This window comes from Chroicocephalus ridibundus, chromosome 23 (assembly GCF_963924245.1).
Source record: "Chroicocephalus ridibundus chromosome 23, bChrRid1.1, whole genome shotgun sequence".
Classification (NCBI taxonomy): domain Eukaryota; kingdom Metazoa; phylum Chordata; class Aves; order Charadriiformes; family Laridae; genus Chroicocephalus; species Chroicocephalus ridibundus.
The window spans coordinates 1,995,205-2,019,078 of NC_086306.1; the positions used below are offsets into that span (position 1 = coordinate 1,995,205).

The window sequence follows — 23,874 nt, forward strand, 5'->3', positions numbered from 1 at the left end:
AACAGGCGCCGCCACCGCTTTGACCCCCGACTCACCGAGTAGCTCTGTGGGGCTCGCAGACGTTCGTTAGCAGAATTAACGAAGGCGGAGTTGGCTTGGTAGCCCATTTCGAGGAGTGCCAGCCCGCAAGAGGGGGACGTAAATGCTTCCCCTCGGGCTGTGCTTCACCGGGGGGGGCGTAAATCAGCCCCCGCCACCCCCTCCCACCCCCGCCGTGGGTCTGTCCTCCTGTGCCACCTCCTCCAGCTCTCGGGGGGGGTCGGCGACAGCACCGCAAGGACAAACCAGAGGCTTTGACCGGGAAAAGGTGGATTTATTGAGCGTGGGGCAGGAGGAAGCCGGGGGGAGCAAGTCCTGTCCTGTCTCCCAAAGCCGGCCGCGTCCCGGCCGAGGCGCCGCGCTTCCCTGCGCGTCCCCAGGGAGGGCTCCCGGGCATCCAAAAGTCCCAACTTATGGGGCAGAAGAGGTGGGTCACCGTCATCCCTGCCAGGGGCAGCGCCGAAGGATCCCGCTGCTGGATAAGGGAGGATTATAGAGAGGGTGGAAACTCTCAGCAAACTTCGGGACGCTGGTACTTCCAGAAAGCGATCTCGCCGTCGTCGCTGCAGGAGGCCAGCAGGCCCGGCTCCTTCGGGTTCCAGGCCACGCAGTTGACGTCCTGCGAGTGCGCCCGGGGGACGTGAGCGGCGAGGCTGAAGGTGGGCTGCTGCGGGTCGGAAGACACGCTCTCCTCGAAGACCCGGATGGCGTCGTCGCCGCAAGCCGTCGCCAGCGCTCCGGTGAGGTGACACCTAGAGAGAAGGGAGAGCGGTGGCCGGTCACCCGCGCTGCCGGCGGGAGAAAATGGGGAGCCGGGTGACACCGCCGGGTGACGCTCACCACGCCACGTCGTAGATGGTCCTGGTGTGGTAGCCAGACAGGTTGCAGACGCACTTCCACGTGGGGTCGGTGCCGCTGCAGGCCACCCCTGGAAGGCAAGAGAATAACCTCGGCTACTTGCCCACTCTTTTTCCCCCGCCCACTCTTCTCCCCCGCAGGTTACGAGCGGCTCGGAGCCCCAGTGGCACGCAAGCCGGGCTAGGAGCCTCACCTTCCTCATTGCCCGGCTTGTACTGGCGCCAGATGCGGACCGTCTTGTCGTCGCTGCAGGAAGCCAAGCGCTCGCCGCCGCGGTCGAAGGCCACGCTCCACACCGTCGACTCGTGGCCCTCCAGCGTGGCGCAGCACACCCAGTCGTCCTCCTCCTCCTGGTACAGCTTCACCGTGTCGTCGTAGCTGGCCGAGGCCAGGAGCTGAGGGAGGGGGGAGGGATCAACCCCCCCGCTCCTGAGCCTGCCCTTCACCCGCCCTTGGAGGTTGGCGGAGCTGGGACAGGACCACGCCGCCGCTCTCCGTGCCCATTCCCAGCGCTGGGGTAGAGTTTGGGGGTGGAAGTTGGGGTCTTCCTCCCCCCCCACCCCTCCCCAGACCCCTACCTCCTGGTTGGGGTGCCAAACCACATGCTTGACGTCCTGCGTGTGGGAGTTGAGGACGCTGACGCACTCGTACTCCTCTTCCTCATCCACTGCACGGAGAAAGCTGTCACGGGGAGGCAGGGGGGGAGCAGACCTCCACCGTCCCATCCGCCTTCTCCCAGCCCTGGGGGGTCTCCCCCCCACCACCCCACGTCTCCCCTCACCTTCCCAGACCCAGACGCTCTTGTCCCGGCTGCAGGTAGCCAGCAGGGTGCCGGAGGGAGCCCAGGCCACCGACTTCACCTCGTTCTCGTGCCCCTCTAAGGTGGTGACGCACTGCGAGGGCGGGGGGAGAGGAGAGGGGATGAGCGGGGGGGTGGGGGTGGGGGGGTGGGGGGCGGTGCGTGTCTCACCTCGAAGCTGTCCTCCAGCCTCTTCCAGATGCAGGTGGTGGCGTCGAAGCTGGCGGAGGCCAGGTAGGAGCCGCAGGGGGACCAGGCCACCCTGCGCACCGTGCGCTGGTGGCCCTCGCCCAGCACGGCCCGGCAGGACCAGCCCTGCCCTTGTGGGGGGGGGACACACACACACGTGGAGCCCAGCGGGGACAGGCCCCGCCCCCTTTTCCCTTAGCCCCGCCCCTTACCCCAGGCGCTCCCCTCTAGCCCCGCCCCCTTCCCCACAGCCCCTCCCTTATTGGCTCCGCCGCCCCCACAGCCCCTCCCTCCCAGCTCCTTGGCCACACCCCCTCCCCACGGCCCCTCCCTCTCAGCTCCTTGGCCACACCCCCTCCCTCCTTGGCCCCGCCCCTCCACTCCTTTAGCCACGCCCACCCCCTCCCTCCCATATCCTTGGCCCCGCCCTCTCCATAACCCCCCTCTGCTCCTTAACCCCGCCCCAGCCCCTCCCTCCTTAACCCCTCCCCCGCCCCCTCCCTCACTGCCCCTTTAGTTCTGCCCCTCTTCAGCCCCTCCCTCCTTGGCCCCGCCCCCTCAGCACAACCCCTCCCTCCTGGCCCCGCCCCCTTTCTATAGCCTTCCGCCATTTGGCCCCGCCCCCTCCGCTCCCTTAGCCCCGCCCCCAACCCCTCCCTCCCTCCCTTTTGCCCCGCCCCCTCCCCACAGCCACCCCCTCCAAGCCCCGCCCCTCCGCCGCCTCTCCCCGCCCACCTTCGCGCCCCCAGATGCGGACGAGGCGGTCCCCGCCGCAGGAGGCCAGCAGCCCCCCGCCGGGGCTCCAGGCCAGGAACCAGCACCGCGACTCGGGGTGCGCCGGGACGCGGCACACCAGCTCCAGCGCCTCCTTCATGGCGGCCTCGCCGCCTCCCGCCACCTCTCCGCCGGCGCCCTGACGTCAGCGCGTCGGAAGCGGAAGCTGCGCCGGAAGCGGAAGCGGGTTTGTCTCGACGGAGGCAGGGCCCGGCGGCGCCATGTACACCCCGGGCGGGCCGGGGCTGCCCGGCGGGCGGCGGCGGCGGGGGGGAGCGGCGGGGGGAGGCCTGCCCAAGCAGCCGGAACGCAGCCTGGCCTCGGCGCTGCCCGGCGCCCTCTCCATCACGGCGCTCTGCACGGCGCTGGCCGAGCCCGCCTGGCTCCGCATCCACGGCGGCACCTGCGCCCGTCAGGAGCTGGGAGTCGCCGATGTCTTGGGCTACGTCGACCCCGAGCTGCTGCGAGGTGAGGCCGGGACTGGGCCGTCGCCCCGCCCTCCGTCCCCGCTCCCTCCCGGTGCTGGGGGGCGGTGGGCCCGGTGTCCGCGGGGGGGGGGGGGGGGGTCGGGCCTCCCCCGGCCAGGGCCCGCCGCCCCCCACCGCCCCGGCCGCCTCCCGCTCCCGGCCGCCCCCTGCACCTCTTCCTAAAGGTTATTGAGAAAGGTTACCGAAATTAGGTGTTTATTCCCCGTTTTGGGCGGAGGGGGGAAACACCCATTTTAGGGGTGAGCCCCCGCTTGGGGGGGGGGGGGTTCGTTCCCCATGTTGGGGGGGGGGGAGCACCCACTTCAGGGGGTGTTTGTCCCCATTTTAGGGGCGGGCACCCATTTTTGGGGTGTTTGTTTCCTGTTTTTGGGGGGGAAACACCCATTTCGGGGGGGGGAAGTAGCCATTTGAAGGGCGAGCACCCCCTTTGGGGGTGTTTGTTTCCCATTTTAGGGGGGGAAATACATATTTCAGGGGCGAGCAGCTGCTTGGGGGCTGTTCTGCATTTTGAGGGGGAGACCACCCATTTTTGGGGGGGAACACCCACTCAGGGGGTGCTCGTTCCCCGTTTTAGGGGCGAAAACACCCATCTTAGGAGCAGTCACCCAGTATTGGGGTGTCTGTTTCCTGTTTTAGGGGGGAAATACCCACTTTGGGGGTGTTTGTTTCCCATTTTAGGGGGGGGAAACACACATTTCAGGGGCGAGCACCTGCTTGGGGGGTGTTTGTTCCGCATTTTGAGGGGAAGACCACCCATTTTGGGGGGGAATACCCACTTTAGGGGGTGTTTGTTTCCCATTTTAGGGGAGGAAATACCCTTTTCAGGGGGGAGCACCCACTTAGGGGGGTGCTTGTTCCCCATTTTGGGGGGGAAACACCCATTTTAGGGGTGAGCACCCACTTTTGGGGTGTTTTCTTCCCATTTTAGGGGGGGAGCACCCACATTTAGGCCATTTGCTCCCCATTTTAGGGGAGGAAATACCCATTTTAGGGGGGGAGCACCCACTTAGGGGGTGCTCGTTCCCCATTTTGGGGGGGGAAACACCCATTTTAGGGGCGAGCACCCACTTTTGGGGTGTTTGTTCCACATTTTGAGGGGGAGACCCCCCATTTGCGGGGGGAACACCCACTTTAGGGGGTGTTTGTTTCCCATTTTAGGGGGGGAGCACCCACTTAGGGGGTGCTTGTTCCCCATTTTGGGGGGGGGAAACACCCATTTTAGGGGCGAGCACCCACTTTTGGGGTGTTTGTTCCACATTTTGAGGGGGAGACCCCCCATTTGTGGGGGGAACACCCACTTTAGGGGGTGTTTGTTTCCCATTTTAGGGGGGGAGCACCCACTTAGAGGGTGCTTGTTGCCCATTTTGGGGGGGGAAACACCCATTTTAGGGGCGAACACCCACTTTTGGGGTGTTTGTTCCACATTTTGAGGGGGAGACCACCCATTTGTGGGGGGAACACCCACTTTAGGGGGTGTTTGTTTCCCATTTTAGGGGGGGAGCACCCACTTAGGGGGTGCTCGTTCCCCATTTTGGGGGGGGAAACACCCATTTTAGGGGCGAGCACTCAGTTTTGGGGTGTTTGTTTCCCATTTTAGGGGGGGAGCACCCACATTTGGGGCATTTGCTCCCCATTTTAGGGGAGGAAATACCCATTTTAGGGGGGGAGCACCCACTTAGGGGGTGCTCGTTCCCCATTTTGGGGGGGGGAAACACCCATTTTAGGGGCGAGCACCCACTTTTGGGGTGTTTGTTCCAGATTTTGAGGGGGAGACCCCCCATTTGTGGGGGGAACACCCACTTTAGGGGGTGTTTGTTTCCCATTTTAGGGGGGGAGCACCCACTTAGAGGGTGCTCGTTCCCCATTTTGGGGGGGGGAAACACCCATTTTAGGGGCGAGCACCCACTTTTGGGGTGTTTGTTCCACATTTTGAGGGGGAGACCCCCCATTTGTGGGGGGAACACCCACTTTAGGGGGTGTTTGTTTCCCATTTTAGGGGGGGAGCACCCACTTCGGGGGTGCTTGTTCCCCATTTTGGGGGGGGAAACACCCATTTTAGGGGCGAGCACTCAGTTTTGGGGTGTTTGTTTCCCATTTTAGGGGGGGAGCACCCACATTTGGGGCATTTGTTCCCCATTTTAGGGGAGGAAATACCCATTTTAGGGGGGGAGCACCCACTTAGGGGGTGCTCTTTCCCCATTTTGGGGGGGAAACACCCATTTTAGGGGCGAGCACCCACTTTTGGGGTGTTTGTTCCACATTTTGAGAGGGAGACCACCCATTTGTGGGGGGAACACCCACTTTAGGGGGTGTTTGTTTCCCATTTTAGGGGGGGAAATAGCCATTTTAGGGGCGAGCACCCACTTTGGGGGTGCTTGTTCCCCATTTTGGGGGGGAACAACCCAATTTTGGGGGGCAAGCTATGCGTTTACGGGGGGAACACCCACTTAGGGGGTGTTTCTCCCGCATTTTGAGGGGGGGGACCACCCATTTTAGTAGGGGAGCACCCACGTAGGGGGTGTTTATTCCCCATTTGAGGGGGGCAAACCACCCATTTTTGGGGGGAGGCCACCCATTTGGGGGGGGGTGAACCACCCCTTTAGGGGGGCACCGCTGACGCTTTCGGCATGGCGGAGGGGTTTCTTCACCTTTCATTTCCCTGGCGATAATGGTTTATAACGGGAAATACGCGAGGGGGGCCGGGGGCTGCCGTAGAAAGGAGGAGGTTGGTTTTTCTAGAGCCTAATTAAAAGCGTCCCGTCCCCCCCCCGCGCTCCGCTTTCCGCCGAGAGCCGCCTTTTGAAACCCCGAAGGAAAACGTCGCGATAGCCGTCGCTCCGGGGAGCGATTCGGGTGGAAAAGAGGGGTTTTCTGCTGCTCAGCGCCCGTTTTTTTTGGTTTTGGTTTTGGTTTTTTTTCGGGTTTTTTTGTTATTTTCTTCTCCTCCCCTCGCAGATTACTGCATGAACCCGCAGACGGTGCTGCTGCTCCGGGTCATCGCTGCCTTCTGCTTCCTGGGAATCATCTGCAGCCTCTCGGCATTCCTCCTGGACGTCTTCGGCCCCAAACACCCGGCGTTAAAGATCACCCGCCGCTACGCTTTCGCTCACATCCTCACAGGTAAATCCCGGGAGGAGGAGGTAAAAAAACCAACAAAAAACCAAAAAACCAACAAACACCCCACCCCCCCCAACCCCGGCTTTCATTTTTAGCATCCCCGACCCTCGAGGGGATGGATAAAAAACAAAAAAAAAAGCCCCCGGAGGTGGTTTTTTCAGCCCGTGGTTCGGAGCGGCGGCGCCCCTCGTACCCGCGGAGCTTCCCCTTCCCGAGGTTTCGGGTCTGAATGGCAACAGCCGCTGAAATTGGAGTTAAATCTTGGGGCGGGGGCTGGAGGGGGGGCAGGGAAGAGGTTTAGGATGAACGTTAAGCGTCTACTAAGGGGTTTTATTTCTCAAAGAGCTCCCCCGACGCCTTTCCGAGGAAGAAGGTCACCTTTTCTGGTTCCTGAGGTCGAAGGAGCTTTAATATCCCTGATCCCTGCCGGAATTACCCGCCTGGGATCTGAGCGGCTCAGGGCAAGTCCGACCCGTCGGCCTGCCCCAAACGCCGAGCGCGGATTTTTTCCCTTCCGCTCCTTCTAGGTCACAAAAAAAAAAACCCCAAAAAAAAACAACAAAAAAACCCCCCTTTTTCCAAACCCTTCGCCTTTGGTTTGTGCCCGTCTCCCTGCTGAGGGGGCGGGGGGGCACGGATTTGTTCTCAGCCTGGGATCCCCCGCTGCGTTTGAGGAACTCCCAACCATTTATTGTCGCTCAAGACGATTATTTTCTCGCCCCGTGACCCCCCCTCCCCACCCGGGAAGGGGAATCGGGGAGAGGGGGGGTGGGAAATAAGGAAACCCCGCGGCTGAACTATGAATAGTTTTAGTAGATTAAGACTAGATAACGAACGTTAATGACACCGAAGAGCCGACGTTGATCCCCGCGCCGATATAAAATACACCGGGATCATTCCCAGCCTGTTTCCCGCCCCCCCCGGGAGGGAACAGCCCCCGCGGGAGCAAGGGAAGGGCTCAGGGCTCCGGCACCGGGGCCAGGAGTTCTCATCCCAGAGAGAAAACTCCTCAAACTCCCTCGTTTCCCTGCAAGGGGCCGTTCCTGGGATGAAATAATCCCGGGGGGCCGGCGCCCGGCTCTCGCTCCTCCTCGTCCCGTCCCCGTGCCTGGTGGGGGCTGGAAAACACCCAGACCTTGAACCCCCCCCTCCAGAGCTGGCTGGAAAGGGAACAGTGGCACCAGTTTGAGCCCTGGAAAAGGGGGGGTTTTCCCGATATTAGACGAGAAATGAGCGCGGTGTCGCCCCAAACCAGGACGCACCGGCACACGGGGCTCGGCGCGCGAGCCGCGCGGTGAAATCGTGGATGTATTTTTGGGGCCGGATTCTGGGTTTCGCTCTCCCCGTCTCTCTCTGTCTCTCTGTCTCTCGCGCAGTCCTGCAGTGTGCCACCGTCATCGGGTTCTGCTACTGGGCCTCGGAGCTGATCCTCGCCCAACAACAGCAACACAAAAAATACCACGGTTCCCAAGTCTACGTCACCTTCGCCGTCAGTTTCTACCTGGTGGCGGGGGCCGGGGGGGCCTCCATCCTCGCCACCGCCGCCAACCTGCTGCGCCACTACCCCACCGAGGAAGAGGAGCAAGCCCTGGAGCTCCTCTCCGAGATGGAGGAGAACGAACCTTACCCGGCCGAGTACGAAGTCATCAACCAATTCCAGCCCCCCCCGGCGTACACCCCCTGACGGCGCCGTGGCTTTTTCCCTCCCCCCCCCACCCCAGCCTCCAAAACTCCCCTTTTTCTCGGCAAAATCCCTCCCCATCTCCCGAAAGAACTTCGCCGCTCGCTCGGACGACCGACGTTATTCTTCCTCCACCTTGATTTTATCAACTCGGCGGCGGGGGCCGGGGCGGGGGGGCCGTTTTTGAACCTTCCCCTGGGCCCAAATAACCCCGGATTCCGCTCTGCTCCCTCTGGGATCTCCCCCTGGGAAGCGGCGGGGAGGGGGAAAAAATCCCGCTGGATTCCCAGCCCACCGCGCCGTGGATTCCATCCCTCCTCCAAACACCCGGAGGAAGGTGTGACGCGTGTGTATATATTTATGTGTGTGTATATATATATATATATATTTCGGGGGGGGGGGGGGGGGGGGGGGGGGGGGAACGGCCATACGGCGGGAGGAAGGCGGAAAAGATTCCAAAAACCCATCTCCCTTCTCCGTGGCCGCTCTTTCCGCTCCTCTCCGCCGCTGACCGCACGAGCGTTTCGCACTTTATTTCAGCTTCGGGCGAGGACGGCGACGGCGACGGCCACTTAAACCCCCCCCGCACCCCCCCCCAAATCCCCGAGCGAGGTTTGCGACGCCGGCGGATTCCGGAGAAATTTTTCCGCCTCCGGCGGGGCATTTTTGGGATTTAGTATTTCCTTCACCGCGGCGTCCAGCTCCCGTCGGCATCTCACCGAGCAAATCCCCGAATCTCTGGGGGGGGGAAGGTTTTTGAGCCGAGAGCAAACCGGACTTTGGTTGCAACGCCGGCTCCCGGCGAGCCCCCCCCGCTTCCCGCTGCTGGAAAAACCGGCATCTCCGCCCGGAGCTTTTACTCACGTTCCTGACGCCGCCCGTTCTGCATTTTTCCTTCCGTTTTTCATCTCGTTGAGTTTTTTGGGGTGGTTTTTTGGGGGGTTTTTTTGTTGTTTTTTACGCTCTCCTGCTTTTACTTTCTTATCCCGCTTCCCTCCCGAGGAGACGCCGGAAGGTGCCAGCGAACCGAAGGGAAGGAAAAAATCCCCCATCCGACGCATCATCCGGACCTACAGCCGAACCCGGAGGAGGTGGCAGGGGGTTTGTTTCGGTTTTTTTTTTTTTTTGGGGAGGGGAACCCCCCCCCAGCGCCGAAAAGCTCAAGGCTGGCTCCGCGGAGGCTCCGATGGACTGGGGAAAGGAGTTTTAGGACAGGTCGGAGATTCTCGGTGATCCCTTTTAAATGCTTTTATTCCTTATTTTCTTCCTGCCGGTTGGCTCGGCCCCTGTGTGGGGGGGGGCCCCCCCCCGGTTCCCCCCTCCTCCCCCCCCCCAGCCTGCAAGAGCTTCGGCCGCTCGCTGGGGCTCGGGGCTTGTGCCGGGAAAAATAAAACCACAAAAAAAACGGGAATACTCAGCCCCTTAAACCACCCCACCCCACCCCCCAAATTCCAGGGTTCTGATGGACGCGGAGCGCGGGGAGCGAGAGGGGTTCAAGGGCGGGGGGGGGGGAAGGTTTAGTGACCCCCCCCCCGGGGTGGCTCCTCGTCCTCTTCCGCGTCCTCGGCCAAAGAAAACCATCCCGTCGGCTCTTTTCCCGGCATCCGGCTGGAAAACCCTTTGGGTTTCTCCCCCCCCAACCCCGGCTTCCCCTTCCCCCCCCCGCCCCCCCCCCCCCCCCAAGTGCTTTATATGCAAGAGAGGGGCTCGAGTGTAAATAGTCTGTATTTCTGTAAAAAACAACCAAACCACCAAAAACAACCCAAAAGAGACAAATGACGTGGTTTCCCTGTCCTCTGTCGTCCCCCCCCACGTCGTCCCCCCCCCCCGGAGGTGGGTGGGACCCCTGCGGGATGCGGGGTTTGGGGGGGTCCTGTCCCCCATCCCCCCCCCCCCCCAGCCCGTCTCTGGGGGAAATAAAGGGGGTGCAAAGAGCCGTGTGTGGGAGCTTTTGCTTTGTTGGGGGGCGGGAAAGGGGGGGGGGAAAGGGGGGTGCCCCTGTAAACGGCATCTGCTCTGCTCTGCCCCCCAATAGCCACCCACTGCCCCCCAATAGCCACCCCTGCGCCCCACTGCCCCCCGATAGCCACCCCTGCACCCCCAATAACCATCCCTGCCCCCCAATAACCACCCTGCACCCCACTGCCCCCCGATAGCCACCCACTGCCCCCCAATAGCCACCCCCTGTACCCCACTGCCCACCGATAGCCACCCACTGCCCCCCAATAGCCACCCCCTGCACCCCACTGCCCCCCAGTAGCCACCCAGTGCCCCCCAATAGCCACCCCCTGTACCCCACTGCCCCCCAATAGCCACCCACTGCCCCCCAGTAGCCACCCCCTGTACCCCACTGCCCCCCGATAGCCACCCAGTGCCCCCCAATAGCCACCCCCTGTACCCCACTGCCCCCCGATAGCCACCCACTGCCCCCCAATAGCCACCCCTGCAATCCACTGCCCCCCGATAGCCACCCAGTGCCCCCCAATGGCCACCCCTGTGCCCGACTGCCCCCAATAGCCACCCACTGCCCCCAATAGCCACCCCTGCACCCCACTGCCCCCAGTAGCCACCCACTGCCCCCCAATAGCCACCCCCTGTACCCCACTGACCCCCGATAGCCACCCAGTGCCCCCCAATAGCCACCCCTGCACCCCCAATAACCACCCTGCACCCCACTGCCCCCCAATGGCCACCCAGTGCCCCCCAATAGCCACCCCTGTGCCCGACTGCCCCCAATAGCCACCCACTGCCCCCCAATAGCCACCCCCTGTACCCCACTGCCCCTCAGTAGCCACCCAGTGCCCCCCAATAGCCACCCCCTGTACCCCACTGCCCCCCAATAGCCACCCCTGCACCCCCAATAACCATCCCTGCCCCCCAATAACCACCCTGCACCCCACTGCCCCCAATAGCCACCCAGTGCCCCCCAATAGCCACCCCTGCGCCCCACTGCCCCCAGTAGCCACCCAGTGCTCCCCAATAGCCACCCCTGCGCCCCACTGCCCCCCAGTAGCCACCCACTGCCCCCCAATAGCCACTCCTGTGCCCCACTGCCCCCCAGTAGCCACCCCCTGTACCCCCCTGCCCCCCGATAGCCACCCACTGCCCCCCAATAGCTACCCCTGCGCCCCACTGCCCCCCAGTAGCCACCCAGTGCCCCCCAATAGCCACCCCCTGTACCCCACTGCCCCCCAATAGCCACCCACTGCCCCCCAGTAGCCACCCCCTGTACCCCACTGCCCCCCGATAGCCACCCAGTGCCCCCCAATAGCCACCCCTGTGCCCGACTGCCCCCAATAGCCACCCCTGCGCCCCATCGCACCCCAATACCCCCCCATTGCCCCCTGGTAACCCCCATTGCTCCCCAGTACCCCCCCCCATTGCCCCCCGACAACCCCCGTTGCCCCCAATACTCCCCGTTGCCCCCCAATACTCCCCAATACCCCCCCTTGCCCCCAACAAACCCCCCCGTTGCCCCCCAATAACCCCCCCATTGCCCCCAATACCCCCCACTGTGCCCCAAAACCCCCTATTGCCCCCCGATAAGCCCCGTTGCCCCCCAACGCCCCCTATTGCCCCCCGATAACCCCCCCCTTGCTCCACAACACCCCCCCATTGCCCCCCGATAACCCCCATTGTGCCCCAATACCCCCCGTTGCCCCCCAGTACCCCCCATTACCCCCCAATAACCCCCGTTGCCCCCCCTATTGCCCCCCAATGCCCCCCCGTTGCCCCCCCCATTCCCCGCACTCCGCTGTGGGGGCGTGTCCCCGCCCCAAGCCCCGCCCACCGCCCCAAGCCCCGCCCACCGCCCCAAGCCCCGCCCACCGCCCCGCCCCCGAGCCCTCCGCGCCCCGCGCGCCCTTGCCCTCCCGGCCGCGCGCGGGGGGGGGGGCGGGCTCTCCCCCCGCCGCCCAATGGCGACGCGGGCCGGGGGGAGGGGCGGTGTCGTCCAATGGCGGGGCGGAGGGGGGCGGTGTCGTCCAATGGCGGGGCGGCGCGCGTCGATGACGCCTTCCGGCGCGACGCGGGGGGCGGCCGGCCGGAGGTAGCGGCGGCATGTTGCAGCCGCGGTGGCCGCTCGTCGGCCTCGTCGCCCGCTGCGCCCGCACCGCCCGCCTGGGCCCGCGTCCCCCCGGGCCCGCAGAGGCTCCCCCGGCTGCCGGTGACCCGGCCGGGAGCGGAGCGGGGCGGCGGGGCCTGCTGAGCCTGCTAGCGCGGCAGTGCAGCTGCGTGACGGGGCAGCGGGCCCGGCGGGGCCGGCGGGCCTGGCACCGCGGCGGCGGCGACGGGGCGGCGGAGCGGGCGAGGCGAGGCGGCGGCGGCGGCGGCGGGGGGTGGTGGTGGGGTTGGGGGGGGCGGGTGGTGGTGGTGGTGGTGGTGGCGGGGGCCGCTCCGGGGCCGCCCCGCTTTCGCCCGCACCGGCCGCTTCATGGCGACTCTGGCCGGTGTCTTCGTCTGGGACGGGCAGCGCATCGAGGAGGAGGAGCTGCAGCGGTGGGTGTCTGCCGCCGGGACCCCCTCCCTCCCCACCCAAATCCCTCGGTAGTCCGGGATCCCCAAGCTCCCCCGCCCCGTTCCTCAGGCCCTGGGGTGCCCCCCAAGTTCCCACCCCCCCCCTTTTTCCAGGGTTTAGGGTGCCCCCACTGAGCTCTTTACAGTCCCTGCCCCCCCCATCGCTGGGGCCCCCCCCCCCCCCCCCAAATTCGCTAAGGTGGGGGTCCCCTCGCAGACCTTCCCAGGCCCGGCGGTGTCACCCTCTGCAGGTTTTGCCCTGGCCGGACACCCCTCGAGTCCTCCCCCCCCCTGCCCCCCCGCCAGGGTGCCCCTCCAAATCCTCCCCTGGCCGCTGTCCTGGGGGGGTGGGTGTCCCCCAGCCCTTTTTCTGGGGTGCTGGAGGATGGGGGGGGGGGTGCCCTTCGTTTCCTAAATCCTCTCCCTGCGTGATTTCCCACCCCCCCTGCAAATTCCTGGGGTCTTGGGGTGCCCCCCCCCAGTTCTCTGCTTGATGCCCCCATCCTTAGGCTCCGGAGGTGCACCCTCCACCCCCCAAATCCTGCCCCATACAGTGCCGCCCCCCCCCGCCCCTGCCAAAATCCCTTCTCGCGGTGATTTCGGGGTGGCCCCCAGCCCCCGGGGGTGGGCGCCCCCCATGGCGCTACGCTGTGGGGCATTTGCACCAGGGGGGGACAGCGCTGGGGGGGGGGGCGGGGAGCGGAGATGAGGTGGGAGGGGGGACACAGACACGGTGCCCCCCCAATCTGACGGGATGACGACGGAAGGACCCTCCGACCTTTCTGGTTGCTTTTGGAGACGGCGCGGCTTCGTTTAGGCGTAATTAGCCGGCGTAATTAGCCAGCGCAGCCTGTGACAAAAGTGGGGGCGAGTCAGGAGGCGGCGGGGAGGGGGGGGGGGTAATTAAAACTTAATGAGAAGCTCGGGGTGCGGTGGGGCATCGCCGGGTTTCCCCCCTTTCCTAAATTCCCCCTCCGGGTGCCTCGTCCGGCCCGTCCTGTGGGCGTTAAATACCCGGTGTTTGTTTAAGCGGCTTACCCAAGCCTTAATTAAATCCTGGAGCTAATGACAAACATCCCCCCCCGCCCCCCCCATTTATGACACCTTCGAACACTTCAGAGAGATTCCCAGTTTTTACGCGCAACCGACGCTGGGGGAAAAAGGACGAAAATCCTGGGTTTATTCCCCAAGGAAGAGCCGTCGCTCTGCGTCGCTTTGGCTTTTTTTTTCTGGGGGGGGGGGGTTTCCCCCCGCACCGGGGATGGATCCCACCGGCTCAGCAGGGCTCGGCTCGGCCCCCGGGATTAAAAACGGAGTCTTTTTTTTTCTTTTTTTTTTTTTCCCCCCTCTCTCGTTCAAGGTTACTCCTTGTTCGGCTTCATTAAAGCCTCCTCACCTTAATTTAAGGCCTTAATTAAGGGCCCCCTCAAGGCCGATCCTCTCCCAGCGCCCTTTTATCAGGCGAGGGAGCAATTTTATGATTTCTCTCGATTATTTATTTTCTCTTGATTTCTTTAATCGTTTACTCTTCCGTCATGGCTCATTAGGCTTCGGTCCAGCAGCGGCGGGAGCGATAAAAGTCTTTGCTCCTCCGCGGCGGCATCGGCGTAACGAGTTGGCGTCGCGGGCGGCCTCAGCTTCGCTCCCTTCCCTTCGACGGCCGATGCCTTATTTTTATTTTTTTTTTTTAATTTTCTTTATTTTTTTTTTTTTTTTTTACCAGGCGGCTGGGACCGCGCCGCCCGTGAGCTCGAAAATAAATAAATAGGATAAAACTACGTGGGAAAAGGCCGGAGTTTCCACCCCCCCACACCCCGGCCGCCGTCGCTCCTGGGGTTTAAAATAGCTCCGGTATCGTCTTTCTCCTGTCCCCCCCCCCAGCTCCCTGTCTCCGCTCTCCACCTTTTCTTTAACTTCATGGCGGGGGGGGGGACTGTCAGAAAGGACAAGGGGCAGCCCGCGGCTGACGTCCCCCGCGGTGACGTGGGTGCGAAAACGCGGGGGGCAAACACCTTCCCCCCCCCCCCCCCCCGGGTTTGGCTGGATTGCGGCCAGGGAAGCGGCTCAGGGGCTGGCGGTTGCCTCTGCCCGTCCTTCAGCCGCCCCTTAACGAAGGCGCCTCGTCCCGCCCGTTAACGAAGGCGCCCGATCCTCCCGTCGCGGAACCCCTGCCCAGGCGGGAGCTTTGCTGTCAGGGCCGGGAGCCGCCGCCGCCGTCGCCTCCGCTCGATTCCCTTCGTTTAAAAATTAAAACGAGCTTTTAAATGAGCGGGTTTAAGGCGCGGGTTGGAGGCGGGGGGGGGGGGGGCGGGGGGGGTGAGGTTTGCGGCGAGCGCCGCGAAACCCTCGATGTTCAACCGCTCGTGATGGGGGTTTTGGGTGGTGGGGTACCGTGCCCCTTCCTCAGGGAGAGGGGAATCCTGGCTTTGCGCCCCGGAATCCTGGATTTTGCGCCCCGGAATCCTGGATTTTGCGCCCCGGAATCCTGGATTTTGCACCCCGAAATCCTGGATTTTGCCCCCGAATCCTGGATTTTGTGCCCCGAATCCTGGATTTTGCGCCGTGGGATGGACGGTTGTTTGCAGAGGGCCAAGGCCGGCAGCAGCCTCACGTGTCGGATAAATCTCGTGCCTGTTATTTCTCCGGCTCAGCTCCCGTGAGGATGGAGGCGAAGCGGGAGCGGGGAAACGTTTCTCCCTGCCCCGCTTCCATCCCGTCCCATCCCACTGCTCTCCGTGGAGCAGCTCGACACCGCTCCCGGAGATGATCCGTTCGGAAAGGTCTCTTTGTCCCCATTCCCCGGCTCGTCTCCGACCTCTCCGGGTTTGTCCATCTCGGGTTTCTCCGCGTGGGAGAGAGGAGACGGCTCGGGGAAGGCCGGAGCGAAGGCTGCGATTCCTAAACCCCAGGCGGGAAGGGAGGGGATGGAGGCAGCGGGGGTCAGTGTGGGGTCCTGGGGGGGGGGTGTGTGTGTGTGTGTGTCATGGCGGAGCTGACCCCCCCTCCCCAAAAAAAAAATTTGGGGGAAGGCGGGTTTGCGGATCTAATTCATTCCGGGAGCTCGGTGATTTCCAGGGACCGTGAATTCAACCGGAGCAGCGCGAACCTGCCTCGCAGGTTACAGCTCCGTGCTTTTCGTTCCGCCTGACGCTAATTATTAAAATATTAATATAATTAAAGGGCTGCAGGTAGCGCCGCGGAGGGGGGGGAGCAGCGGGGGGGGGGTGGGGGGTGGTGGAAAGCGCCGCAGACGGGGAATGATCCCCCTTCCTCGGAGCTGGAGCCTCCGGCTGTGGAGAAACCGGTCGTCCCTCTCTCGTGTTTTATTTTTTTTGGGGGGGGGGGGAAGCGAAGCCGCGGCTCGGAGGGGGTTTATCCCGGCGGCGGGAGGTTTTTTCCTGCCGCCTTCTCTTCCCCCCCCCCCTCGCCCCCCCCTCCCCCCAGGATTTTTGAGAGCCGGGATCCGAATCCAGGGCCGCTTTCTGGAGGCGAAGGATGCGGAAACTCGCCCGGCGGCTGGAGAAGGGGGGGGGCGGGACGCTTGCGGAAACTTGCCACTTTCCCCCCCCCAGGCTAGAGGTTTCTATCCCACAAGAAGAAGGGAATATCCCCACCCCCACCCCTAAACACACCACGGTGCGATTTTTTTCAACGCCGTGTAATATATATATATATAAAAGCACAAAATCATGGGGATGGAGGAAAAAAGGCGGCGGGGATGGATTTTTTTTCCCTGCCCCGCAAGAAGACGTGGGAAGCGCCCCCCGCCCGCCCCCCCCTCCCCCCCCGAACACACCGTGGCGCGATTTTTTTAATGCTTTATATATATATATATATATATATAAGCGCGAGACGGCGCGATTTTTCCCTGCCGTATAATACACGTAAGCACGAGACCCTTGGGACCTTTTTCCTCCTTAGGACGGAAGGAAAAGGCTGAAGGGATGGATTTTTTTCCGTGCCCGTGTTTCCACCCCCCAGGAAAACGTGGGAAGCTCCCCCGGCCCCCGAACACGCCGCGGCGCGATTTTTCCCTGCTCTATAATATATAAAAAGCACCTTAGGATGGCAGGAAAAAGGCCGCGGGGAAGGGATTTTCCATGCCCGGGCTGCTCTTCCGCCCCCCGCCAAACCCCCTCTAAATAAAACCCGGGAAGGTTTTGCCGGCTCCGTCCGTAGCGGGAAGGCTCCGGCGAGGCGCTGGTTATTGACCGCTTGGGGTTTTTTGGCTTCCCCCCCGCAGGTCCGCGCAGGAGATGAAGCAGATGGAGAACATCGCCAGCCTCCTCCACGGCGGCAACCCGGGTGACCGTCAACGGCCGGATCCCAAATCGGAGCGAGAGGCGCTCGCCCTTCCCGGGGAACAGCCCTGGGAGATGATCATGGACAAGAAACACTTTAAACTCTGGCGGCGGCCCATCGAAGGCACCCATTTGTACCAGTACCGAGGTAACGCTGCCCCCCACCCACCCCCTGCCTGCTTTTCCTGCGCCCCGGGTCCTTCCAGGGGGGTGCGCGCGCCTCCCGCATCCCGCCTGGCCTGTATTTATAGGGAATTGGGCAGGGGGGGGGAAAGGGGCGGAAAAAACGGGAATTATCAACCTTCGCTTCCCTCCTTGCGGGTCCCCTCTTCCCTTTAGCCCCTCGGAGGGGTCTCAGCCTTTCGGAGGGGTCCCGGCCCCGTTATATCCGCCTTGGAAAAACGCCTTTTTCCTTTTCGAACGCTTTTCCCTTTTCCTAAAGGATAAAGAACCGGCTTACGCCGGGGACCAAACGCTTTCTTTTTTTTTTTGTGTGTCCCCCCGCCCCCCCACCACCACAGTGTTCGGGTCGTACACGGACGTGACCCCCAGGCAGTTCTTCAACGTCCAGGTGAGCGCCTCGGAAATCCGAAAATACGGCCTCTGCCAGAGGGGCGGCATCCGGAAACGGGGAATATTCTCTTCTCGTCGTACCCTTGACGTGATCCGGAGCCCATCCCGGGGCAGAGCAGGAGTTATCCCACGCCCCGATGGAGTTGGGGGGGGGGGGGGGGGCGGGTTTTGCTGCTGGGAACGAAGGATGGAGACGCGGAAGGGGGGGGGTTCTGCTCCCAGCTCGCCTTCCCGCGCTTCCTCTCCGAAGGGTGTTTTTTAATTTCTCCGGGGGGGATTGAAACGCCTGAGGGTGACGCAGCTCGGGAGGAGGAAAAAAGGGCGTTTCCCTTCTTTTAACGCCGCCGTTGGGGACTTTTTCCGGGAACTCGGCTTCTTTTTTTTTTTTTTTTTGTTTTTTTTTTTTTTTTTTTTTTTTTTTTTTTGCCAGCTGGACACGGAATATCGAAAGAAATGGGATTCGCTGGTCATCAAACTGGACGTCATCGAGAGAGACCTGGCCACCGGATCGGAAGTGATTCACTGGGTCACGCATTTCCCGGTGAGCGATTCCTTCTTCCCGGTTCCGCTGGTTTCCTTCCCGTAAGGAAACGACCCGACGGGTGCCGGGGGGGGGGGACACACGGGGTGTTGACGCCTGTCCTTTCTCGCCCCCAGTACCCCATGTACTCGCGAGACTACGTCTACGTCCGCCGCTACAGCGTGGACAAAGAGAACAACCTGATGGTGCTGGTTTCGCGGTAGGTGTCGCCGCGCCGGCTTTTTTTTATTATAATTTATTTTATTTATTTTATTTTATTTCAGGGATCCGCCTCAAAAATCCAACCGCTGGCGTCGAAAACGTCCCTTTTTCCTAGTACCCGCCGCCCGAAGCGCGGCGGCGGTTGCGCGGCGTTCTCCGCGCCCGGAGCTCAATCTCCTGCTCCCGTCTCTCGTCCCCCCTTCCAGGGCGGTGGAACATCCCGGTGTTCCCGAAGATCCCGAATACGTTCGGGTCAGAACCTACGAATCCAGATGGTCATCCGTCCCCACAAAACCTTCGACGAGGTATGGGTTTTGTGGGAGGGGGTGGCGCTGGGAAAAGGAGCGGAAAGGCTGTCGCGGGAGAGCTTCCCGCCGCTCCGAGGGGATCTCTGCCTCCTCCGGCCGTCGTCCGTACGGCACCGAGACGGGTTTAATAATCCAGAGTCGGAAAAGAGGGATGAGAAACCCATCCCTGTGCGGCTCTGCAGGATTTGAAGCTCTATCCCGGTAGTTTGAGGCCCTTCCGGCGGGAACGCGGTGCTCCTGGAGAGGGAACGCGCCTCTTCAGAGCCCCAGGTTCCCTCTCAAAAAGCCTTCGGCCTCGCCGGGCTCATTCCTGGCACTTCATGCTCTCGGAAAAAGCCTCGCCGGGGTCTTCGCGGGGCACCCGGAGCCTGAGGAGAGCGTGCTGGAGCGGCGGAGGACGCGGGAATGGCGCCCACAACCGTTTATTGGCGCTCGGACAATTATTCCCTCCATGATTCCGGAAGGGGAATCGGGGGGGAAACAAGGAAACCCCGGAGCTGAACTAGGAAGAGATTTAAGGGAATGAGACTAAATAATGAACGTTAATGACGCTAAAGAGCCGTCGTTGATCCCCGCGCCGATATAAAATACACCGGATCATTCCCAGCCCGTTCCCCCCCGCAGGGAACAGCCCCTGCAGGAGGAAGGGAAGGGCTCAGGGCTCCGGCACCAGGGCCAGGAGTTCTCATCCCAGAGAGAAAACTCCTCAAACTCCCTCGTTTCCCTGGAAGGGGCCGTTCCTGGGATGAAATAATCCCGGGGGGCCGGCGCCCGGCTCTCGCTCCTCCTCGTTCCGTCCCCGCGCCTGGTGGGGGCTGGAAAACACCCAGACCTTGAACCCCCCCCTCCAGAGCTGGCTGGAAAGGGAACAGTGGCACCAGTTTGAGTCCTGGAAAAGGGGGGGTTTTCCCGATATTAGACGAGAAATGAGCGTGGTGTCGCCCCAACTGGACCCCGCGGGTTTTCACCGGGTCTTTACGGGCACGTGTCGCTTCCCGTGGGTGCTGCGAGGAGCCGGCAGCTCTCGCCCTGTGGGATGGGGGATTCGAGGAGGTGTTTCTCCGCCGCCTCAGGCTCCGTCCTCTCTCCTTCCCAGAACGGTTTCGACTATTTGCTGACCTACAGCGACAACCCCCAGACCGTCTTCCCCCGTTACTGCGTCAGCTGGATGGTCTCGAGCGGTGAGTGGGAGCTCTGGGGGGGGCGGAGGAATTCCCCCCTCGGCCAGAAATCCCTCCGGAGCCAGCGAGTATTTCCCCCTCAGCCAGAAATCCCTCTGGAGCCAGTGAAGATTCCCCCCTTGGCAGAAATCCCTCCGGCGCCTTGCTCGGGAGCGAGTGAGGATTCCCCCCTCAGCCAGAAATCCCTCTGGAGTCAGAGAGGATTCCCCCTTGGCCAGAAATCCCTTTGGAGCGAGTGAGGATTCCCCCCTCAGCCAGAAATCCCTCCGGCTCCTTGCTCTGGAGCGAGTGAGGATTCTCCCCTCGGCCAGAAATCCCTCCGGCTCCTCGCTCCAGAGCCAGCAAGGATTCCCCCTCGGCCAGAAATCCCTCCGGAGCGAGTGAGGATTCCCCCCTCGCCAGAAATCCCTCCGGAGCGAGCGAGGATTCCCACCTCAGCCAGAAGTCCCTCTGGAGTCAGAGAGGATTCCCCCCTCGGCCAGAAATCCCTTTGGAGCGAGCGAGTGTTCCCCCCTTGGCCAGAAATCCCTCTGGAGTCAGAGAGGATTCCCCCTTGGCCAGAAATCCCTCCGGAGTCAGAGAGGATTCCCCCCTCGGCCAGAAATCCCTCCGGAGCGAGCGAGGATTCCCCCTCAGCCAGAAATCCCTCCGGACTCAGTGAGGATTCCCCCCTCGGCCAGAAATCTCTGGCTCTTTGCTCCGGAGCGAGTGAGGATTGAGGATTCCCACCTTGCCCAGAAATCCCTCAGCTCCTTGCTCGGGGGCGAGTGACAATTCCCCCCTCAGCCAGAAATCCCTCTGGAGCAAGTGAGGATTCCCTCCTCGGCCAGAAATCCCTCCGGCTCCTCGCTCCGGACGCTCCTGCCTTTCCCTTCCTGCTTTCCCGTCCCTTCCCGCTCCTGCGCGGGACAGAAAAGAAGACGGAGGAGCTTAAAAACCGAATCCCGGAGGATTTAGGGGCGGAGGATTTAAAGCCAGCGATTCTGCGGCATCCCCCCCACCCCCCCCCCACCCCAAACCTTTGGAATAACAGGGGATTGGAACCGGGGGAACGGAGCTGGGAAACGGAGCCGGGGGGGAAACGGGGAAGATGTTCCTTGCCAGCGGATCCCGCTCCTTTCTCCCGCTTCCTTCACCCTCCTGCTTTTTCTTCCCCCCCCCCCGCCACCACCCCCACCCCCGACTTCTCCAGGAATGCCGGATTTCTTGGAAAAACTGCACACGGCGGCTCTGAAAGCCAAGAAGATGGAGCTGGAAGTGCGGGACTATCTGGCTGCCAAACCCCTGGAGAGCGGGGAGGGCAAAGCCGGCGTGGCGACCCCCCCGGACCACAAGGCCGAGGATCCCCGGGGCCCTGCCCAGCTGGAATACGCTTGAGGAACCCCCCCCCCTAATTCCCCATTCCTTCGGGATCCATCGGAATTTCCAGGGGTAGTCGGTTGGGTTTTTTTTTCCTCCCCCCCCCTCCCGGTTTCGTCTCCAGGATGGGGGCGTCGGGGCGGGGGGGGGGATCCCGTGGGGGATCGGACACGCGGCGGCTCATCCCATTTTCCCCATTGGTAAATATTTCTCCGCACCCAGCCCCCCCCCCCAGCCCCGACCGTCGCCGACAGGAAAAAAAAAATTCCCCCCCCCCCCCCCAAAAAAAAAAACCCACAAAACCCCCCCGTTTTCTCCCGGCACGGACGGATTCTGCCCCCATCGTCCCCCCGTCTCTCTTCGGACTCTGAACCCCGAAGATTTTTTTTTTGGGGGGGGGACGGGACGGTCTGGCTCACATCCCTGGGGGGGGGGGGGGGCCCCACTTCAAACTGGTGGCCCAAACTGGGGCGAAAATGCTATTTTTGGGGGGGGGGGGGTTGGGTTTGGTTTTTCTTTTTAGCTGCTTGCCGGGGGGGCGGGGGGGGCACCTTTTTGGCGGTGCTAACCTGGGTGACCGTGACACCCCCCCCGCCCCCTCCCCGTCACCGTGACGCCCCCCACCCCCCCGCCACCGGTGCCGGTACCGATCCCGCCGGATCGTGGCAGGAGGAATTTGGGGGGGGGGGGGACGGACGGCGTCGGGGAATGCCGTAGGAGCAGCCAAATATTAATAAACCTTCTGGCGGGGGGGGGGGGGGGGGGGGGCCCGTGTGTGTGTGTCGTGTCCCCCCCCCCCGGGGCTTCTAATTAGCGTCCCGCCTTAATGAACACCCCCCCCCACCCCCCCGGGGGCTCTGGCGGGTGGGGTCCCCCTCCCCAATTTGGGGGTTTTGGCCCCTGCGGCGGCGTTAACTGGAATCCCTTCCCCCCCCCCCCTCGGGCTTTAATCACGCCCCCCCCCCGGAATAAATTTATGATAAATATTAATTCCCATTTTACACTAAATTTATCCCCCCCCCCCCAACCAAGCCTTGCAGTGGCCGGAGGGGAGGGGGCTGTCCCCCGTGGCGTGCACCCATGGGTGCTGGGGGGGGTCACCTCCAGGACCCCCAACCACCCCCCCCCCCACCCCCCCCCGCACCGGGGCGAGGACCCAAATGGTGGGGACAGAAGCCACCATCGTTTCCCCCCGCCCCCGCCATCGTGACACCCCCCCCCCCTCCAACCTGGTGTCACCCCCCCCCGCCCCCCCCCCCCCCATTTTGGGGACACGGCGGGGGGGTGGCAGCGATGGGCCTTTATTGCACGACGGAGAGAGCAGCAGGCAGCGGGGAGGGGGCGCAGCTGGGGGGGGGGGGGGGGCTACGACCCCCCCCCCATCCCTTCCTCGGGGGGGGGTTGGGGGGGGGCATGTCCCTGAGTTTCCCCATCCTTAATCCCACCCCCCCCCCCACCCCCCCCAAGGGTTGGCTCAATGTGGCGGTGCCCGAAGGAACCTCGTACCGGGGGGGTGGTGGCGGGGGGGGGGGGGATGTGGAGGGGGGGGGGTCGTGTCCCCCCCCCCCCCTTCAGTGTCCCCATGTGTGTCCCCCCCCCCGTCCATCACAGCAGGTTCTTGTTGCGTTTGGGGACGATCTTGCGCACGGTGCGGCGTTCGGAGATGTTCCTCTTGACGCGGACGGAGGGGCCGGGGGGGGGCTCGGGGACCAGCGAGGGGCTGGAGTGGGCTTTGGTCAGGGCTGGGGGGGCCGGGGAAGGGGGGGCCACCGTCTGGCCGCTTTGGGCTTCCCAAATTTCCAGATCCCGGCAGCCGGCGGCCAACCACGTCTCCAACACCTGCACGTAGGTCTCGTATCGACGGCGCTGCCGGGGGTGGGGGGGGCGGGGGGGGGAGAGAGAGAGAAGGAGGGAGATGAGCCACCGCCACGGGGACGTCCCCAGTGTCCCGTGTCCCCCCCCCCGTGGCCTTGGTGTCCCCCGTGTCCCATAGCGGCGTCTCTGCCGTGGGGGGAAGATAAGGATGGAGTTGAGCCACCACCATGAGAACGTCCCCAGTGTCCCCCAGAGCAGCGTCTGTGCCACGGGGGGAAGGTAAGGATGGAGATGAGCCACCACCACGGGGACATCCCCATGTCCCCTGTGTCCCATAGCGGCATCTCTGCCATGGAGAGACGATAAGGATGGAGATGAGCCACCACCACGGGGATGTCCCCACATCCCTGGTGTCCCCGTGTCCCACAGAGGTGTCTCTGCCATGGGGGGAAGATAAGGATGGAGACGAGCCACCACCACGGGGACGTCCCATGTCCCCGGTGTCCCCTGTGTCCCACAGAGGTGTCTCTGCCATGGGGGGAAGATAAGGATGGAGATGAGCCACCACCATGGGGATGTCCCCTGGTGTCCCCCGTGTCCCCCAGAGGTGTCTCTGCCATGGGGGGAAGATAAGGATGGAGTTGAGCCACCACCACGGGGACATGCGCAGTGTCCCCCGCGTCCCCCATAGCCGCATCTTTGCCACAGGGGGAAGATAAGGATGGAGATGAGCCACCACCACGGGGATGTCCCCATGTCCCCCGGTGTCCCCTGTGTCCCATAGCGGTATCTCTGCCATGCGGAAGATAAGGATGGAGATGAGCCACCACCATGGGGATGTCCCCATGTCCCTGTGTCCCACAGAGGTGTCACTGCCATGGGGGGAAGATAAGGATGGAGTTGAGCCACCACCATGAGAACGTCCCCAGTGTCCCCCGCGTCCCCTGGAGCAGCGTCTGTGCCACGGGGGGAAGGTAAGGATGGAGATGAGCCACCACCACGGGGACGTCCCCATGTCCCCGGTGTCCCCCATGTCCCACAGAGGGGTCTCTGCCATGGGGGGAAGATAAGGATGGAGACGAGCCACCACCACGGGGACGTCCCATGTCCCCGGTGTCCCATAGCGGCATCTCTG

The 23,874-nt window shown here is 63.2% G+C and overlaps 3 protein-coding genes across 3 annotated transcripts; 2 read left to right on the forward strand and 1 right to left on the reverse strand.

Moving 5' to 3' along the window:
- Positions 1-69: 69 nt before the first annotated feature.
- Positions 70-2,828, reverse strand: CIAO1 (cytosolic iron-sulfur assembly component 1). Its single transcript, XM_063358870.1, has 7 exons — positions 2,621-2,828; positions 1,868-2,016; positions 1,679-1,790; positions 1,476-1,564; positions 1,091-1,292; positions 880-967; positions 70-791 (listed from the first exon to the last, which is right to left on the reverse strand). Exons 1-7 carry the CDS (start codon positions 2,757-2,759, stop codon positions 551-553), a joined length of 1,020 nt encoding a protein of 339 aa, XP_063214940.1. The 5' UTR covers positions 2,760-2,828; the 3' UTR covers positions 70-550.
- TMEM127 (transmembrane protein 127) lies at positions 2,817-8,353 on the forward strand. Its single transcript, XM_063358871.1, has 3 exons — positions 2,817-3,127; positions 6,103-6,267; positions 7,641-8,353. Exons 1-3 carry the CDS (start codon positions 2,881-2,883, stop codon positions 7,946-7,948), a joined length of 720 nt encoding a protein of 239 aa, XP_063214941.1. The 5' UTR covers positions 2,817-2,880; the 3' UTR covers positions 7,949-8,353.
- A 3,596-nt stretch (positions 8,354-11,949) lies between these two features.
- On the forward strand, positions 11,950-21,914 carry STARD7 (StAR related lipid transfer domain containing 7). The gene is given in 9 exon segments (XM_063358801.1): positions 11,950-12,442; positions 16,704-16,909; positions 17,283-17,332; positions 17,765-17,875; positions 17,992-18,074; positions 18,283-18,341; positions 18,344-18,381; positions 19,481-19,565; positions 20,758-21,914. Coding segments are annotated over 9 exon segments (882 nt in total). The 5' UTR covers positions 11,950-12,377; the 3' UTR covers positions 20,943-21,914.
- The last annotated feature ends 1,960 nt before the right edge of the window (positions 21,915-23,874 follow it).